The 21343-nt window shown below is 41.0% G+C and overlaps 1 protein-coding gene across 1 annotated transcript; it reads right to left on the bottom strand.

Annotated features, from left to right (window-relative positions):
• Nucleotides 1–100: 100 nt before the first annotated feature.
• Nucleotides 101–21056, bottom strand: LOC123356742 (cytosolic Fe-S cluster assembly factor nubp1-A-like). The gene is given in 13 exon segments (XM_045000124.1): nucleotides 101–241; nucleotides 243–270; nucleotides 866–949; nucleotides 2533–2635; nucleotides 4190–4300; nucleotides 6633–6665; nucleotides 6668–6789; nucleotides 8240–8330; nucleotides 9194–9226; nucleotides 10435–10503; nucleotides 19800–19933; nucleotides 20672–20776; nucleotides 20877–21056. Coding segments are annotated over 13 exon segments (984 nt in total). The 5' UTR covers nucleotides 20914–21056; the 3' UTR covers nucleotides 101–207.
• Between the last annotated feature and the right edge of the window lie 287 nt (nucleotides 21057–21343).

Genomic DNA, 21343 nt, shown 5'->3' with positions numbered 1-21343 from the left:
TCTATAAACTTATAACAAAGCTTTGAGACATCAGGTGGACTAGATGTTCAAATATTATGGTGATCGCACACAACAAGACCAGGAAATTAAAGCAAGGATGTTAACTTAAAAAATATTTATTTGCAATACAGAAAGGGAGTACAAGTCTTTACATTCTTCCTATCGATTCACGACACAATCGTTGCTTTCCTATAATTAACTGCACATTTATTCCATTCCTTGGTTAGATAATTTTTCTTGAGTGGCGTAAGCCACAATATTCTTGAATCCCTGCAAAGAGGCAAAAACAAGGTAGTAGTGAACTTATTTTATGTACTGTTGATCACTGCATGGATCTATTGCCTGCTGTGGGCATAAGTCACACAATTTTGTCTATCACATTACCCTAACTTATATCTGAAATGGAATTTTAGACCCATTTTTCTTCTGCTATTTGAATACTTTCTGCATTTTGTATATTTGCTCTTCCAGAAGTGTAAGAGTCACATATTCAAAACTTCACTCACTGGTAAGCTACCAAATTCCATGTAAGAAATGCTTGCTCATAGAAAGTTAGCAAAACTACTTTAGATTGTCAGTAAGAGTACATGATGTATTTGCTGGAACTCAATGAAGGTCAAACTAAGCCACACTTATTTTAGTTACCTGGAGTTAACTAGCTATCATTTTAACATCATTTAATTGTTTAAAATATAAGTGGCCAAAGTAATTCGAGACAAGTAGAGATAACAAATGGTGCAATTTCATGATTCTTATACTGTACATTCTGCCAAAATTATGCTGTTGACACCTTCATAACATACTGTAGAAACTAATTGCACAGACAAGTAACTCACACATCAGCCTTTTAACATGACATTCTTACTTTGGATGATATTCCTGTAAGATGAAGTAGCTGGGGACTCAGGTATTTCAGAGAAAAAAGACTGACCTTGATCACAACTTTTCCCTAAAAAAAAGGGGGAAAAAAATAAGCTACAAACCTTGTGATGCAGGAAAAACAAAACAAAAAAATTGCCTGAAATTTACCCCACCCCCCAATTGCTGCACCAATTCAGTGAACCAAGGGCTTATGTTCTTCCTGAGTCAGTAACACATAAATGAAGCATGGTAGCTATTTTCTTATAGACAGCTATTAGAACCAAGCAGCAGAACAATGTCGTTTTTCAGACTGAGGTTCTAGGTTTTCCTATGCACAATGTGACGAAGTGGGAATGTTCTTAATGTTTTCTCTGAATACTGTGTGGGTGCCTCAGTTTCCGCTATGCCTTTCTTAAGTATCTAGGTGATGGGATAAGGGTGGGTGATTGTTGCAGAGCCCGAGAGGGCCAGTGTGATGCTGTCTGCACAGAGAATGGCCAACACCCTGTCTGCTCGCAACTGAAGGCCTGGGCCCCTCCCCTGCACTGAAGGTGTCGGAGAACAAAGATCAGGTGGCCTCCTGGCCCGGGAAAGAGACAAAGGCCAGAGGAGGGGCTGGAGAGTTTCAGTTTGGAGCTGGCTGGGGAAAGAGAGGGAGGCCCACACCCAGGGTCTGGCCTCCCTGACCCCAAGATGGACCTGACTTAGGGGTCAGTTTCTGTACCTACAAGCTCTGTTTTGGACAGTGTTCCTGTCGTCTAATAAACCTTCTGTTTTACTGGCTGGCTGAGAGTCATGTCTGACTGCGAAGGTGGGGTGCAGGGCCTTCCGGCTTCCCCAGGAGTCCTGCCTGCGTGGACTCACTGTGGGAAGCGCACTGTGGGGCAGGGGATGCTGACTGCTCTGAGGTCAGACCAGGAAGGTGGAAGCCGTTGAAGCTTCTTGCCCTGGAGACAGTCTGCTCACAGAGAGGAGGCTCCCCCAGAGTCCTGCCTGGCTTTGTATGGAGTAGTTCCAGAGCATCGCCCAGTGACTCTGTGACACATGCCCTGACTATACCATCCTTCCATCTACATGGGATGCTGTTCCTTAATTCCATGGAAAAGTAGCACCAAGATGGTCTTGCTTTACACTTGATACTGTGTAGACTGGCATATATTATCTACTAGTAACTTGGTTCTTTACATACTACTTCTTTTCTTTTAGTACATCTAATTATCCACTGAAAAAAAATCTACCTAAATTCATACAACGAGCATTTTTTTCAGTTATAGAAGCTCTTGCTTTAACTAGATCAAAACTTGATGTTACAAGATTTTATTCTTCCTTGTGGTATGGTTTCATCCAGTCTGCAATTGTAAATGAGCAGTTTTTCAAACAAATGGCACACTCTATGCAAGTCCTGTTACTCACGGAGAACGGCTGACATGATTACTATTTAAACCTAAGCAAGAAGTTCTCTCAGCATTTTACTATTTCAGACCAAACCATATTATCACCGTTCCACAAACTATATTTACAGGAATTTTCATTCTAAAAATGTCAGCTATTGGACACTGGTTTGTGTTTATCACAGTGAGTATGTCTAAACCTTAGCTGATACACCAAAAATAACCCTGAAGTAATGGCAAGCACATTGCTGCTTTTTATGATGTAATGTGCCAAGATTACCTATTTGAGGATCTAGGGGCACTTTCCCCAGGAGAGAAACATTTAAATTTTGGCACATCTTCTCTGCTCCTCCAGTTGTTGGAGGAAAGATTTGCGATTCAATCTGTGATGTAAAAGAAAAAAGGACAAGTAATACAAGATGATGCCAGAAAAGATCATTTTGAGAACGACAGTTCTTCAGTTTTGTTTAGTGGCATGTTCCAAACACTTATTGAAATCCCAATTAAAACAGGACCAACATTGTGGGCTTCGGACGGCTATGTGCAGTAGGTTCCTCGCATACTATCACTAAACACGTTGGAGTTCTACCCAATTAAAAAATTTGATCTAAGCTTTCACACAAATCATTTCTGCCCATTAAGAGCACTTAGGTGCATATATAAATCACAAGCACCATTTCTAATACATTTGTCCTCTATTCGTCTAGTTTAGGTTACTATTTCTCCAAGACATTTACCATGGTATATACATAATCCTAATTTTAAAACTGTGTGTCAGAATTTAAATTTACAAGAGCAAGAGGTTTGAAAGCAGACAGCGTGGCCAGCCAAAAGCTGTCACTATTCTTTAACTATGAAAAACCTAATTCTTTTCATTATGCAAAAACCTAATTCTTTCCAAGACCTGGGACTTGTGAGCAGAGACTGACTTTATGTCCGATTTTCCAAGCACTCACATTGCTTTGAGGATGTGTCAAATGGATAAGAGGTTGATGCCAAGGAACTCACCTGAAACCCATGGACCCACATTCCCAAGATAAGCTGATAGTGCATTAGTCTGCATGTTTGATTGGTCATTACCAGTTCCTTCAGTTCCTTCTCTAACTGGGTCAGTAACACATCATTTGTCATCTTGTTCCCTTCCTAGCCCAATCCTCAGATTCCACGTTTATCATGACTGGCACATACAATCTGGCATGGGAATGTTTTTAGTAAATGATTAAAGTACACGGTGTAGCTACACCCCATTCCATAACACTCCCAGTTTGTACTTTCATGTGTTGAAAATGCCAGGAAAGTTCTGAAGCAAAAGCAGTACGTGTAGCTCACTTATGTAACAGGGACATCAGGCATTCAGATCTAAAGGAAATTGTTAGTAATACAGAAACATCTAAATGTTTAATTTTGCTTCTAAAAGCTTATGCAAACAAGAAGGGAGGATGCAGCGTAGTGCTTGAACACACAGCACTTCAATAGTTTCCTACATCACAGAAGCTGCAACATCCCACATCAGCAATTCAGAGATGCCAGCTGGTGGCACCTCATAATAGGAGCACCTAAGACAGAGTTGTTAAACACAGATCTTAAAGTAGGTCTATTATTCAAATATAGATGTCTAACATGTAACATCCTGCTGTGTAGCTGAAGTCTCCATTTCAAAATTGCTATTTTTACACAGTGTTCTGGCTCCTAAAAGAAGCTACAAAACTAATCCTTGGCCCTCGGGAATGCACCTTTCGTAACTATCTAAGGACAACAGTTCCTGTATAAAGGAGCTTGATACTGTTTCCACCAACAGAAACAGGATTTCTTTTTATTTAGGAGATCAAGCAAGTTTGTGCCATGATAAGTAAATCCTTTCCCTTCCCTTATGGTCATTTGGACTGCGTATATTAAGACGAGTGAAAATATTAGCAATAAGTTTTAGATAGTCTTACCTTACATTTTGGGCATACAAAGCCACTCATATTTTCAACAACACCTATGATGGGCAGTTTCACCTTATGACAGAAGTTGATCTCCTTTCGAACATCCTGAAGTGAAATTTCCTATCAAAAGCAAATGTTATTTTGTCAGTCCACATGTACTGGACTTTTTCCATCTATGGGTTTTCCCTGCAAAGCAAACTTTCTTAGCACAGAAACCTTTCAAGCAACTGAGCATATTTTCCACCATCAGATTAAACATATAACCTATTTTCTGTTTTACTCAATTAAGGTATCTTCTGTTCTGAGACTGACCAATGATGATCACGCTATTTAGATCTTTATTCAACCAATTTAGCTTCCAACATCTTTAAATCTGTCCAACAATTCTGGCATGGGATCAACCATCTTTATTCATATCGCCTGCATTAATGTTGTCTCTCCAGTGAAAAGTATTCTTTAAATAGAACGGATTATGCAAATATTACTTTTGCATCTACTAGTTTAGTTTACAGAAAGACATCAAAAAATTAATCTGGTGAAGTGTTGAGGAAGATGTGCAGAATGGATTTATTCACACTTTCCAAAGTCAATTCTAATGGGAGGGGTTGGTAGGCCAGTGGTTTGCGCATTGGCCTATTAAACCCAGGGTTGTGAGCTCAATCCTTGAGGGGGCCATTTAAGGATCTGGGGCAAAAATCTGTCTGGGGATTGGGCCTGTTTTGAGCAGGGGGTTGGACTAGATGACCTCCTGAGGTCTCTTCCAACCCTGGTATCTTTTCCTTAGCTGTCTCTTTTCCAAGCTGAAAAGTCCCAGTCTTATTAATCTCTCCTCATACAGAAGCCATTCCATTCCCCTAGTCATTTTTGTTGCCCTTTTCTGAACCTTTTCCAATTCCAATATATCTTTTTTGAAATGGGGCGACCACATTTGCAAGCAATATTCAAGATGTGGGCGTACCATGGATTTATATAGAGACAACATGATATTTTCTGTCCTATTTTCTATTCCCTTCCTCATTATTCCCAGCATTGTGTTAGCTTTTTTGACTGCCACTGCACACTGAGTGGATGTTTTCAGAGAACTATCCAAAATGACTCCAAGATCTCTTAAGTGGTATCAGCTAATTTAGATCTGATCACTTTATATGTATAGTCGGGATTATGCTTTCCAATGTGCATTACTTTGCATCTATCAACATTCAATTTCATCTGCCATTTTGTTGCCCAGTCACCCAGTTTTGAGAGATCCCTTTGTAGCTCTTCACAGTCTGCCTGGGGTCTTAACTATCTTTAGTAATTTTGTTTCATCTGCAAATTTTGCCACCTCACTGTTTACCCCCTTTTTCCAGATCATTTATGAAGATGTTGAATAGGACTGGTCCCAGAACAGACCCCTGGGGGACACCACTAGTTACCTCTCTCCATTCTGAAAACTGACCATTTATACCTACCCTTTGTTTCCCATCTTTTAACCAGTTACCAATCCATGAGAGCACCTTCCCGCTTATTCAATGGCAGCTTATTTTGCATAAGAGCCTTTGGTGAGGGACCTTGTCAAGGGCTTTCTGAAAATCTAAGTACACTATGTCCACCGGATCCCCTTGGTCCACATGCTTGTTGCCCCCCCTCAAAAAATTATAGTACTTTTAGTAAAGGGGAAATCTATGTTACTAAATCCATGTTTGACCTCATTTCCTTCCACATCCCTTGCATTCTGCTCACTACTCCCTATTTAGTATTCCACTTGTGCCTCTAGACATTTTCTTGTTGTTCCTACTCCTGGAAAACTGTGCTTCTTCCTGCACAATTGGCCTCTTCTCCCCCTTCTTCAAATTGCCTACTAAGAATGTACCTTTGATTTAGCTAGACTTCTGCCACTAATCTTAGCACTGGAGCCTGACTCTAAACAAAAAGCCCCCTCCCACCAAAAACAAAACAAAAAAAACACTATGCACATCCCAAGAAGGAAAAGTATACTAACCCAGAGGTTCTACTGTTCTTAAACAAACACTCACCACAATTCCCCTCACCCCAACATCACTAGTATCCTCCTGCTGTCTAATGTATCCTGCTGTCTCATTCCTTACTTCCCTCCTAGCATCATCTGTAAGTCAACAGTATTGCAAGTACAGAGTCCTTTGCCTTCAGGAAGTCTCTAACATGCCACAGAGCTGTATAAATGTTCAACATACTGTCGTTTAAATGAGACAATTTGATCTCTAAGGATCAGCATCCAATAATTTGGTTGTGATGAATGGATTGTGCTAGGCATGGGTCCCAAAGGGCAGGAAGAAGATTCCGAAGCCAACTGGTGGAGTTAAATCATCTCCTTCCATGGAGAGACATTCCTTTGTGCCTACATGCTACATGGTCATTTCTGTAAAGTTAATAAGTGTTCCAAGGCAAAAATTTGTTTTAACTGGTATTACATTTGTAGCAGTACTTCTCTTACCTGAGGAGTAGTGATTATAACTGCGCCATCTATCTGTGTGAGGAACTTAGATATTGCACAATAGATAAATGTTCATCTGAAGTACCTGGAGGTGTATCCACAATAAGGTAGTCAATTTCACCCCAATCTACATCACGAAGAAATTGTTTGATCATTCCTAAAAACAGATGCAAGATGAACAACAAATCTGAAATTTAGAAACTTACAAGCTAGAAAATAACAAGTGTGCAGTTTCCTCAATCTCTACTGTAAACTTAAAGGAGCCAAAGCTTGAGTGAGACATTCAGAATTTGGTCTGTTGTTCAAAAAGTCTGAAAGGCACTTTAAGAATCTATTCTGTGCTAAACGATTACCCCAAATACGACTGCAGCCATACTTAATCTCAAAGCATGGGTCTATTCTGCAAATGTTAGAACAGTGTAGAGACAACACAGATGAGTGAGGTGGATTCTATTACTTCACATGTATCGGAATTATTTAGCAAGTTCCAATCTATGGCAAGCAAGAAGAGGTCACTGAAGCCATAATTTTGCCGTCATAATTACTACCAGTAATGCTATAAAGTAAAGAATTCAGTTTTACTCTCAGATCCCGTCCTTTCAGCTGATCACTTTAAATGTATCCAAAACTTCTAACACAATCCTGGACCCTCACAATATCAGTACAGAATCACTGTTTCAGAAAGACCTGCACCTTAAGTTATACTTACAGAGCATTCTACTCACATTTCTCTATATTTTAATGTATGCACTGTCAAACCAAAATTGAGTGTTAGAATGTACCTAGCTTTTCATTGATATTTCAGAAAATTTAGCAGAAAATGTAAGCAGAAAGCAATGAGATGTGGGGACTGAAAGGGCTAAAACAAAAGTAATTTTAAATCTACAGTAACATGGAAATCACACGTTAAGTTCTGAAAAAAGGATGAGCAGTTTTATTACACAAATTCATCAGCAAAGCTGGCTCAAAAGAATATTATTGTCCATTGCCATAACCAAATGGTCTACTTCCAGTTTTCTTTTATGCACAAAAGGACAGTAAACAGTATACATTTATAAGGTTGAATTATTAACCAAATAAGACAGTTTTGCTACCTACATTCATTTACACACACACACCCAAAAAACAAGCCCCACTGAACATCAGGTAACTTAAAAATTATGATGTTGAATATTGCGATTTCTTTCAGATATGCAATCAATTTAGGAATCTTTTTTAAAACTTAATCAACATCCATGCCTATTTAGAAAGTTCATCAGACGCATGTTAACACGGGGCAATAAACTAGAGATATAAATTCTGCCCAAGTGTGAAAAAAAAAAAAGTATCAAATGTACATGTTAATCAGTAGTATGCATGCAATGATATTTTATCAAATATAGACTCCTTAGTTTCCCTCTAGCCAGTGTAAACTAAATTGTGTTCTGATTATGTTAGAGAGCTCAGTTCAATATACAATAACCATCCTAGAGTGAAAGAAAATGCGAAGAATAACTGCTTTGCCAACAAACCAAGTTTTATATGGAAAAAAGGAATCACTGTCTAAATTGCAATAGTTTATGCTCCCTGATGCAACAATCAACAATGAAAATACTTGAGATACAGACCATTTTTTTTGGGTCCTCTCCAGATAACAGCATCATCAGGACCACTGAGCAAGAACCCCACAGACATGACACACAAGTTTTCTTCAACATACTAGAAAAGAGGAAGCATACTATTAAGATAGCCCAGAAAGAAAATTTACTTACCTAAATAATATCCTTACTAGTTCTTGAAAGATTTTAATGGATCAAAACCGTTTAAGAAAATGGATGTTTTGATGAAGTGCCCTTACTTTTCCTCCATCAGTCAAAGACTGCATGATTTCTGTACAACAGTCAGTAATCTGACTATATTTACATTTTAAAGAGCCTTTTACAAACTGATAATGCCAATTACTGCAATAAATCTTCACAGAATCACTACTGAGAAGGCATGTGGCTAAAATGACTTCCCTTCCTCAGCATCAGAAAAATATTTGTGTAGCGGCATGTACAAAAGTTTGAACAAAATCTGAACTATTTCCATGCATTTTGTTAAAGAACATCACCTCTGTTATTCCTTGGGATTTAATTATCTGCAGTGCTGTTATAACTGGAAGTGAAGTATTATGCAAGTGTGTGAGAACCAAAAATAATTGAAACTGACTAGTCTATTTTCGTTGTCCAAACCAAAATGAGTGCAAAGGGAAACAGTTGAAAAAGCAAAACTTTACTTTGTTTTAAAGTGTTAACCCACTGTGATGTTAGTAACAGAAGGAATTTTTTTTAAAGCCATGATGTTTAACACATAGAGCCTCTGACAAAGTGGGTATCCACCCACGAAAGCTCATGCTCCAAAACGTCTGTTAGTCTATAAGGTGCCACAAGACTCTTTGCTGCTTTTAAGAAGCACGACTTGTGTATGGAAAAAGAGTGGGTAGCAGGGAGAAAATAGATCTAGTTTCACTCTGGAATAGGCCCCCCCTAAAAACTGTTTCCTTTTTTAAAAAAAGAAAAGAAAAAACCTCACTAACTTACCACCGGAGACCATCCAGAACCACTCTGGTGAACCTGAGGATTAAAGCAATGTTTTAAAACTCCACGTATACATAAACTATGCAAAATATAAGCTACACTGTAATGATAGCGTATTTCTTGGCATCTGGTTTGAAATGTAACTGTATTGAAAGAGCCAAATGGTCATATAAGAAACTGCAGAAAGGCGGAGTTCCTGAATTAGTCAGTAAACAATGAATTCTGTTGACGTTGATCAAATGGCTGTTGCAGCAAACATGCTGCCTAACAATCTGCAATATAACCCTCATTCCCTTACTGCAGAACAGTTAACCCTGAAGGACACCACTCTGAGAAATATTTGAAGGAAAGAAAGAGCAGATGCTGCTAGCCACTGCCTGTAAATATAGGGATACCTGCTAAAAAAGTTTGCTACATAGTACAACAAAACCAGAAAGGAGACTGGCAGCCAACTCCAGAGAAACACAAGTATGTACAAATTTCTCTCACAGACAGTACTTCCTTATGCCAATGGCATTACTGTCCTATTAATGTGTCAGCCTGATCATGGATAAATGTCTTAGAGGCTGCTAATCGCATGGCAAAGAAGGCTCAAATATCCTTCTAATACAAACAGTACCATAACCTATAAGCAATGTTTAAAAAGTAAATTCCCTGAACAGAATGTTAAATGTCTTTCTCCTGTGCCAGTTAGCTAGTCTTTAAGGAAACAAAGTGAACCTTACTAACATTAATGGTGTACGTTATTAGTACCAAAACACGTTGTGTGCCTCTACTTCTCAAAAATTGAAAAACAGAGCTATAATAAGGCTGCCTATCACTAAAACGTCAGAATTCTGTACAAAGTGATGATTCTGCAGTATTAAAGTCTTCAAAAGCAATAAAGTTCATTTTATGTTGTCTTATCCTGGCATTAACTGTTTACTTGAAGTGTGCAACTCATTTGTACAAGCTAGTCAAGCTGTACTGAATTTGGAGGGGCTCAGCTTGCTTTTTATTATGTAAGCAGTTCCATGCAAGCTGAGCCCCTCCAAATTCAGTACAGCTTGACTAGCTTGTACAAATGAGTTGCACACTTCAAATAACAGTTAATGCCAGGATAAGACAACATAAAATATATATATATATATATATATATATAAATAAAAGCAAACTAAATCAAGCAGAGCTCCCAGTAAATAACCTGTTTAAGAGCAACTTGTGACAAGTTGCTCTTACTGTTTCTAAAACAAAAACAATCATACCTGTTCTCCCTCTATACCCATTATTTTAGGGATTGATGGTCCACAAATATCTATGTCCAACAGAGCAACCTAAGAAAGGAAAAAAAGTTGGAAATAAGTGCACAGAGTTGTTTACATAAATTAGAAGCAAACACTAAAATGAGTTGAAATTTGGAGAGTATTTAGCTTAGATTAGTAATGGGAAAGGAAGCATTCTGACATTAAATCACGGGCATGAAGACATGACTGCCTTTACTAAATTCATTTTTGGTAGCAGGCCCAGTTCTAATGGGCAGTCATTCACCATCTCAATGGAAGTTAATTTGTATCTTCCTCAGTAGTTGACTCAGCATTAATCCTTCAGTTTTATTCTTAGTTTGTCTACAAAGACTATATTGCTTAGTTAACAGGGCTACAGATCCACCTTAAAAGAGACACTGAACAACAAAATGATTGGAAGTATCCTCCTAGAAATTTGAAACCCTGGCTTTGCCTGTTTTAATCATTTATGTTTACATCTAACAAATTCCACCCCCAGCTCTTCCCCACCCTCAACCCATCTCTCTTAAGAGGCCCAAATGTAACATGATCTTCACACAATTCCTATTGATCTTTTTGATGTATGGTAACAGCTCTGGGACCTGGGTGTAATTCATGCTCCCTCTGGTGACTGACTGGTATATAAATTATACAGAAACAAACAGTTTCTATATTTGTGTATATATTTAATGTCTTAGTAACAGAGTGGTGGATTTATAAAAGGATTTAGAACCTAGATGGCACGTAATCTTGAGTAGCAGAAAGTATCGGATAACACAACGAACTGCATAGACTACCTTCAAACTGATGTAATTAGAATGCAACTGTCAATGGCTGATAGTGAAAGCATATGAATCAAATAAAATTTTAAGCAACTGTATTGTATGGTTGAAAAGATCTAATAACTTTCAGGGCATTTTCTTAGGGGCAAATTACCAAGGTTCTGAATTTATACTGTTGCTTATGAAGATTCACCTTGTCAGGCCTCAGCAGCCCTAGTTCTACTTGCATGGAGGCAATGTCAGACTCAGGTAATTTAATTTACATTGGGAAAGTGCAGACTGAACTAACTTACTCAGTAGTATGAAGGCCAAACTGTCCACACAGTCACAGATTTCACTGGCCAACAGGCAAGCAGCATAAGAAAATATTTCACTTAGTTGTTACATAATATACATTAGACAAATCACAATATGTGTCACAAAATAAAGTAACTTATTTCTAGCTTTTTTTATTTCTTTAACATGCCTGAAATACAATATTCTGTAGAAACCTGTTCTATATAGGAATCAGTTGTGCCACATCAAGGTAAAGGGAAATTAGAATTGATCCAATATTAAGTGTTTGTGAAAGTTTTGTCTCTGAATGAAGTAATACCACATGTGGAAACTCACAAGCCCGGGAAAGGATTTAAAAGCTATTAATTAAAAGGAAAGTTCTTTCCTGAAAAACAGAAGCTGATTTCACAGCATTAACTGCAAGCCTACTCAGCCAGATTTTAAGGAAAAAAGTTCATAAAAATAAAATTCTATCAGTACTAAGCACATAGCACACATGTTCAAGATGTTGTTACTGAACCTATTTGCTCTGTGTTGCCCAAAATTTCTCTTTGTGCGTACTGACAAAGGGAACTTCTTCTTGTTATCGGCACTGAGGAATCCAGACAGCATTAGAAGAGAGTCAGCTACATTCCAGACTACCTCACGTATGAGCACCACAAATGTCTACGCTCATATTTAAGAAAATATTGTTTATGGTGACTGAGGAAGTAGGAAGCCAAGAAGAGCTGCACACCACAGAACTTGAACCCAAGCTTCACATTGAATCTGTTGGCAGTTAAGCTTACAAGTCTTGTGCTGACTTGTAACAGATCTGATAATGGAAGCTACTGGGGAAGAATGGCACATGCCATTCTTAGAATTATTTTTGTGATCTTTTAATTGCACTTGAAACAACCAATGAAATGTTAAGGTTTTTTCCTTTGTATGTCAGTTTTTTGTTGTTGTTGTTTTTAAAAGATGCATTTTAGCAGCTTTCACTTTTCTGGGGCGGGAAGGAAGGTATAGGAGTAAAATAAAGCCCCCTTCTTACTCACAGAACCCCTGAGAACAACTAACAGGCACGTGGAAAGACAACCACATGCCTGAGCTACTTTTACCTTCTCCCCATAGTGCCCAGGTGTGTGCAGGATAATGTGTTTTATGGACGCTTCTCACCACCTACATCTCCTCCTCCCAGTGGCAAGTCTAGCTAGACTGTGCCCTTTTAGAGATGCAAGCAGCTTCCTTTTCACCTCCAAGATCCCTAGTCAGTGATGTGCATATCTGTGTGGGAGGGGCAAAGAGGATGGGACACCAAAGAGGGCAGGCAGACAGCAGATGGACTGTAGTTATTTGTATTTCTTTCAACATGATACCTAGATATGGACTGTGCTATCTTACACACACACAAATATTGAATCTGTAAGAGACTCATGTGGGGCAGTCATATGATCTTTTGGGGATTTCAAAGGTGTTTTCCTTCAACCTAACAGCAGTTCCTGCAGTTTCAGTGCTTGCAGTTTTTGAGAGAATGACAAATATCTTATTTACAAAAGAATTTTAAACACATCAGCAATTCCTCTTATACCAGGAGTAAAGATAAACAGGAATTCCTCATACAAAAAGGGAAGTCCGTTATGCAGCATTTTCCTTCTTCAGAATTAGGCATTTAAAAGGTGAGGGACAGTTTTTTACATCTTCTGGCATAATGGCAGTACTCAGCCCTCCCTAGCAAACAGGAGAAACAGCCCCAATTCGTTTGCTTGCACAAAGTCTAGCAAATTAGTAGTGTTAGAAACAGCCCATTAGGAATACAGTTGACAAACACGCTCTTTTTCAAATTGCCTTTCACTCCTCCTATCCATGATAGGTGCATTCAACATCCTGACAGGGTCATTTTAAGTTCAATACAAAATATTATCTCAAAGTGTTAATAGTTTGAAGAGTTTGTAAGCATTTCTTCTAATATTGGCAGGAACTGGAAATAGAAAACAGGATTTTGATTCTATAGCTCATTTTTCCTTACGCAATAGCCGGTTAGAGCAAAAGGCACATTACATACAACCATCTTTAGATCCCGTTATGTCAGATGGGTGGGCTGACCTACTGCCATGGAGCATTCTTTTGCCAACAGAAGCAGCATGACAAAACTGAGTGATAAAAAGTCAAAATAAACCCAGTGTGCGTGGTTTGTTTAGATTTTGGGGACTAGAGGGGAGCACGGCAGAGAGGGATTGGAGTCAGCAGCAAACTCACACTTCAAGTGCTCAGTGTACAACTAGTTGCTTTTCTTTTACAAGTGCTCATTCCGTGGAACAGGACTGAGTACTGGTTCCAAAGGAAGCTTTTAGCCTACTGTTCTGAACATTTAAAAGCTTGCCAAGATATGGTTAGACAAGAGGGCTGGAATTCATGAGCTACAGCTGCTCCTGTGTTCCTCTTCCACCTCATGATTTTATGACCATATTTAACAAAAACAAAAAACAAAAAGCCCAGAACTGCTTTGTAAGAGATCCACACAAACAATACAGGAAGCACTGTCAAATACAAAAAGTAAACACTGTGGGGAAAAAAGTCTTTTCCTAAAATTTTTTAGTTATAGTAATCTTTAGGTGTCATTTCTAACACCAAGAATAAAAATTTTCAGACATAAGTCTGACTTTCCAAGTAGTCAGTGTCACATGAAAAAAGAAAATCTTAGCACATTTATACAAAAAAACCACACCAACTGTCAAAGTCAACACACATGAAAGATACAACTGTTTGTTCTCCACAAGAGTTTTAAACAGTTCAGACATTACTATTAAATATTTGGGCTGTCAAGCAATTAAAAAAATTAATCATGATTAATCACACTGTTGAAGAATAGAAGAAAATCATATTTAAATATTAATTTAAATATTTTGGATGTTTTCTACATTTTCAAATATAACTGATTTCAATTACAACACAGAATACAGAGTGTACAGTTCTCACTTTATTTTTTATTACAAGTATTTGCACTGTAAAAAACAATTGTAATGAAGAATTATGTAAAAAAAACCTGCATTCAAAAATAAAAACTTAAAATTTTAGACCCTGCAAGTCCACTCAGTCCTACTTCTTATTCAGCCAATTGCTCAGACAAACAACTTGATTTACATTTGCAGGAGATAATGCTGTCCATGTCTTGTTTACAATGTCACCTGACAGCGAGAACAGGCATTCACATGGCACTGTTTAGCCGGCGTTGGAAGATATTTATGTACCAAATGCGCTAAAGATTCATACATCCCTTCACGCTTCAACCACCATTCCAGGGGGCATGCGTCCATGCTGATGATGGGTTAAGAACATAAGAATGGCCATACTGGGTCAGACCAAAGGTCCATCCAGCCCAGTATCCTGTCTGCCAACAGTGGCCAATGCCAAGTGTCCCAGAGGGAGTGACCCTAACAGGTAATGATCAAGTGATCTTTCTCCTGCCATCCATCTCCACCCTCTGATAAACAGAGGCTAGGGACACCATTCTTACCCATCCTGGCTAATAGCCATTCATGGACTTAACCTCCATGAATTTATCTAGTTCTTTTTTAAAACCCTGTGCTCTGTGTGAAGAACAACTTCCTTTTGTTTTAAACCTGCTGCTCATTAATTTCATTTGGTGTTCTCTAGTTTTTAAATTATGGGAACAAGTAAATAACTTTTCCTTATTCACTTTCTCCACACCACTCATGATTTTATATACCTCTATCTTATCCCTCGTAAGTCTCCTCTTTTCCAAGCTGAAGAGTCCTAGCCTCTTTAATCTCTCCTCCTATGGGACCTGTTCCAAACTCCTAATAATTTTAGTTGACCTTCTCTGAACCTTTTCTAATGCCAGTTTATCTTTTTTGAGATGAGGGAGACCACATCTATATGCAGTATTCAAGATATGGGCATACCATGGATTTATATAAGAGCAATAAGATATTCTCCATCTTATTCTCTATCCCTTTTTTAATGATTCCTAACATCCAGTTTGCTTTTTTGACTGCCACTGCACACTGCATGGACGTCTTCAGAGAACTATCCACGATGACTCCAAGATCTCTTCTGATCTTATTCTGCCCGATAACAATCCAAAGCAGGGGGGACTGACATGTTCATTTTCATTATGTGTGTCAGATGCCACAAGCAGAAGGTTGATTTTCTTTTTTGGTGGTTTGGGTTCTGTAGTTTTTGCATTGGAGTGTTGCTCTTTTAAGACTTCTAAAAGCATGCTCCACACCTCGTCCCTCTCAGATTTTGGAAGGCACTTCAGATTCTTAAACCTTGGGTCGAGTGTTGCAGCTATCTTTAGAAATCTCACATTGGTACTTTCTTTGCGTTTTGTGAAATCTGCAGAGTTCATTCTTAAAATGAACAACATGTGCCGGGTCATCATCTGCTATAACATGAAATATATGGCAGAATGCAGATAAAACAGAGTAGAGGGCAGTGATAAATTTAATTAATGCATTATTTTTTTTAACGAGCGTTAACAGCATGGAAGCATGTACTCTGGAATAGTGGCTGAAGCATGAAGGAACATACGAATGTTTAGCATATCTGGCACATAAATACCTTGCAATGCTGGCTACTAAAGTGCCATGCAAAAGCCTGTTCTCACTGTCTGGTGACATTGTAAATTTAAGAAGAGGGCAGCAATATCTCCTGTAAATGTAAACAAACTTGTTTGTCTTAGCGATTGGCTGAACAAGAAGTAGGACTGACTTTCACGACAAAGAGATTGCACTACAATACCTGTATGAGGTAAAGTGGTATACTATACTAAAGAGGTATACTAGCTTTTGTTTATCATTTCACAGTGCAAATATTTGTAATAAAAATATACAATTTCAATAACAGAATATATATGAAAATGTAGAAAAACATCCAAAATATTTAATAAATATTGGTTGGTATTCTATTGTTTAACAGTATGATTAAAACTGATTAATTTTTTTTAATCGCAATTCATTTTTTGAGTTAATCACCTGAGTTAACTGCAATTAATCAACAGCCCTACTAAATATCTACCATTTTAAACAGATCATAGAATATCAGGGTTGGAAGGGACCTCAGGAGGTATCTAGTCCAACCCCCTGCTCAAAGCAGGACCAATCCCCAGACAGATTTCTGTCCCCGATCCCTAAATGGCCCCCTCAAAGATTGAATTCACAACCCTGGGTTAGCAGCAAAGAGTCCTATGGCACCTTATAGACTAACAGACGTTTTGCAGCATGAGCTTTCGTGGGTGAATACCCACTTCGTCAGACTTGCATCCGACGAAGTTGGTATTCACCCACGAAAGCTCATGCTGCAAAACGTCTGTTAGTCTATAAGGTGCCACAGGACTCTTTGCTGCTTTTACAGATCCAGACTAACACGGCTACCCCTCTGATACTTGGAACCCTGGGTTAGCAGGCCAATGCTCAAGCCACTGAGCTATCCCTCCTTGCCGAATGCTTCAAGACAGCAAGTAGAGCAAGCAGCATTCTAAAATGAAATCAGAAGTTATTAAACTAGTAGCTACCTACAAACCACTCCCATCAACGCTTATATACATAACTTGTCTGTGACTAGTCCTATGGAATGATTTACATGGTTAAGTGGCTGCAAGTTCAGGGCCTTACATTACAAGTAAGCAAAGAAAGATGTGACTTTCATGTGACTAGAATACATGCAGAGACCCAAAGAGTTAAAACTGTAGCACAACACATCATGGAGATAATAAGTGTATAGAATAAAACTTTACTATCCAAACATTTCAACACATACCCAAAGAGATCAATAAAGCAGATTAGAGAACAAGAAATTATTTCTGAAGGATTTATTCTGGACTCCATCAATTATCCTCACTGAGACCTCTGGAAGTTACTACAATGCATATAAAAAGATCTGAGCCCATATTCCTTGGTTCTGCTAGGGATATAGTGTGGTTAGATCACATCTGAATATACAAGTTTGTCTATCCCACATACTAAATGCATGCTAAACATGTTAATATATTCTCTCTTCCGTACTAGTCTGTCAATAGCAAATCCAGATTTTGCACTTTTCGCATCATGTCTCTATATTAATCATTCAATGCCACATCTGTCTGTTCTATTCAGCTTTTATATTTAGGATTTTCTATACACCCAGTTACTCTGGAAAACACTGCCCAAATTTGTTAGAACTTTATTTGCATTGTAGAAAACCATGAAAACATTTTCTCTCAAGACTTTATTACAAAGATTTAAAAGTGTTACATATTCCACTTGTCTTCAATGTCTAAAAAAAAAAAAAAAATCTAGAGCATCTCTTATTAATGTACCACCAAGCTACTAGACTTTGACAACAGTAATGAAAATCAAGTAAAATACCGTAAGAATCATAGAATCTCAGGGTTGGAAGGGACCTCAGGAGGTCATCTAGTCCAACCCCCTGCTCAAAGCAGGACCAAACCCAACTAAATCATCCCAGCCAGGGCTTTGTCAAGCCTGACCTTAAAAACCTCTAAGGAAGGAGATTCCACTACCTCCCTAGGTAACCCATTCCAGTTCTTCACCACCCTACTAGTGAAAAAGTTTTTCCTAATGTCCAACCTAAACCTCCCACTCTGCAACTTGAGACCATTACTCCTTGTTCTGTCATCTTCTACCACTGAGAACAGTCTAGATCCATCCTCTTTGGAACCCCCTTTCAGATAGTTGAAAGCAGCTATCAAATCCCCCCTCATTCTTCTCTTCTGCAGACTAAACAATCCCAGTTCCCTCAGCCTCTCCTCATAAGTCATGTGCTCCAGCCCCCTAATCATTTTTGTTGCCCTCCGCTGGACTCTCTCCAATTTATCCACATCCTTCTTGTAGTGTGGGGCCCAAAACTGGACACAGTACTCCAAATGAGGCCTCACCAGTGCTGAGTAGAGGGGAATGATCACATCCCTCGATCTGCTGGAAATGCCCCTACTTATACAACCCAAAATGCCATTAGCCTTCCTGGCAACAAGGGCACACTGTTGACTCATATTCAGCTTTTCGTCCACCGTAACTCTCAGGTCCTTTTCTGCAGAACTGCTGCTCAGCCATTCGGTCCCTAGTCTGTACCAGTGCATGGGATTCTTCCATCCTAAGTGCAGGACTCTGCACTTGTCCTTGTTGAACCTCAACATATTTCTTTTGGCCCAATCCTCTAATTTGTCTAGGTCCCTCTGTATCCTATCCCTACCCTCCAGCATATCAACCACTCCTCCCAGTTTAGTGTCATCAGCAAATTTGCTAAGGGTGCAGTCCACACCATCCTCCAGATCGTTAATGAAGATATTGAATAAAACCGGCACCAGCACCGACCCTTGGGGCACTCCACTTGATACCAGCTGCCAACTAGACATGGAACCATTGATCACTACCCGTTGAGCCCGACCATCAGCCAGTTTTCTATCCACCTTACCGTCCATTCATCCAGCCCATACTACTTTAACTTGCTGGCAAGAATACTGTGGGAGACTGTATCAAAAGCTTTGCTAAAGTCCAGAAATAGCACATCCACTGCTTTCCCCTCATCCACAGAGCCAGTTATCTCATCATAGAAGGCAATTAGGTTAGTCAGGCATGACTTGCCCTTGGTGAATCCATGCTGACTGTTCCTGATCACTTTCCCCTCCTTTAAGTGGTTCAGGATTGATTCCTTGAGGACCTGTTCCATGATTTGTCCAGGGACTGAGGTGAGACTGACTGGCCTGTAGTTCCCTGGATCTTCGTTCTTCCCTTTTTTAAAGATGGGCACTACATTAGCTTTTTTCCAGTCATCCGGTACCTCCCCCGATCGCCATGAATTTTCAAAGATAATGGCCAATGAGATTGCAGAGCCATTGGCCAACTCCTTTAGCACCCTCGGATGCAGCGCATCCGGCCCCATGGACTTGTGCTCGTCCAGCTTTCCTAAATAGCCCTTAACTACTTCTTTCTCCACAGAGAGCTGATCACCTCCTGCCCATACCGTGCTGCAGAGTGCAGCTGTCTGGGAGCTGACCTTGTCAGTGAGGACAGAGGCAAAAAAAGCATTTAGTACACTAGCTTTCTCCACATCCTCTGTCACTAGGTAAGAACCATCTGTAACTGTAGTTTTAGGTTGTCTGATAAGTAACAAAAGTCTGGTATATAATTTTTAGCATTTGTCTAAAAAAAAATTATGTAGTCTTTTCCCCCAGCCCCTTGGACGTGTTAAAGTGAAGTTTAAATCGGATATTCCTGTCTATATTTTTACCCCAAGCTGTAGTCTCTGTATATCCACACAAACAGCTACTGGAGAGGGGTTTCTCACCTGTTTAGTCTCGTCCTTTGCTAAGCCATGAGCCAAGTGGGCGCTGAAAGTGCTCTTGCCGACTCCTCCTTTCCCAGACAAAACTAGGATTTTGTGCTTCACAATTTTCATTTTCTCCTTTATTTCTTCTATAGCTGCAAAGGCAAAGGCGTTCCCAAGAGTTTGCCCCATGAGCATAAGGGATGGCACCCCAGGAACCCTCAGCCTAGGCCCCCCTACCACCTGAAAGGGCTGCTGGCCAGAGTTTCGATTTTTCTTCCCATGCACCCCACCCCTCCCCCTAGACATGCTCAATGCACTCCCCAGACACACCCCTCCTCCTCCTCCTCTCCCCACACTCCTCCCCCCTCCTCGCCCGAGAGACATACTCCATGCACTCCCCAGACACCCCCAATAGCTATCCCACCTCCCATGTGCCCCACACCCTCCCTGAGAGACATGCTCAATGCACCCCAGATACTCCCAATTACTACCCCTCCTCTGCCCACTCCCTTCCCAAGAGACATGCTCAATGCATACCCCAGACACCAACAGCTACCCCTCCCATGCACCCCACCCGCTCCCTGAGGGACATGCTCAGTGCACCCCTCACTCCTCTCCATTACTACCCTCCCCCACCTCTCCACGTGTACCCCACCCAGCCTCCCCCATCCCCCAAGAGACATGCTCAATGCATCTCCCAGACACCAATAACTGCCCCACCCCCCTCCTCGCCCGAGAGACATGCTCCATGCCCCCGCCCCAATAACGACCCCTCCCCCCCGAGACATGCTCCATGCCCCCGCCCCAATAACGACCCCTCCCCCCCAGAGACATGTTCCAGGCACCCCCCAGCCACCCCCCCGGGTCCCCGATCCCCCAGTGCCGCTCACCCGGGTCCGGGGCGGCGGGGCCGCCGGCCGCGCACAGCCCCTGGTTGGGGCATCCCTGGCAGGCGGCGGCTCTGCCCGCTTGGGCGCTGCTGGTGCCGGGGCAGCCTGCAAGGGAAGGCGAGAGAGCGGGCGGCGGCCCGGGTCAGGGGAGCCGAGACGCCGCCGCCGCCGAGGCCCCCCGCGCAGCGCGCCCAGCTCCCCTCACCGTGCGGCGGCGGCGCGGCTCCAGGATCCTCCGCCATCGCTCAGCCGCTGCGGCAGCGCCACTTCCGGGGGCGCCGAACCACTTCCGGGGCGGCGGTCACGGATCCCGGTGACCGTTGTGACGTCGCTGATCTGTTAGAGAACGTGCTGGGGTCAAGTCGCGCGACGCTCCCGTGTCACGTGGTTGGGCCCCGCCTGCTGTGCCCCCTGGGAGAGCAGCCGGGGTGGGCGGAGCCAGCAGCGCCCCCCTCCCCCGCAGGCTCTCAGCGGCACCTCCCTCCTGCTCGCTGCGGGGGAGGGGGGGTGCTGACGTCAGGCTGTCCCCCTCCCCCCACTCCTGTACCCCATCGCCGGGGCGCTGGCAGCAGCTGCCATCTCAACTGCTGAGCTACTTAAAAAGGCAATGCCCTTGGAGTGGGGCCCGGCTCCTTAAAGGGGCAATGCGCATTACTTACTACACACACACCC

The sequence above is a fragment of the Mauremys mutica genome, chromosome 26, assembly GCF_020497125.1.
Source record: "Mauremys mutica isolate MM-2020 ecotype Southern chromosome 26, ASM2049712v1, whole genome shotgun sequence".
NCBI classification, from domain to species: domain Eukaryota; kingdom Metazoa; phylum Chordata; order Testudines; family Geoemydidae; genus Mauremys; species Mauremys mutica.
The sequence above is the reverse complement of the archived record's forward strand: the minus strand, read 5'-3'. Positions and strand labels throughout refer to the sequence as shown.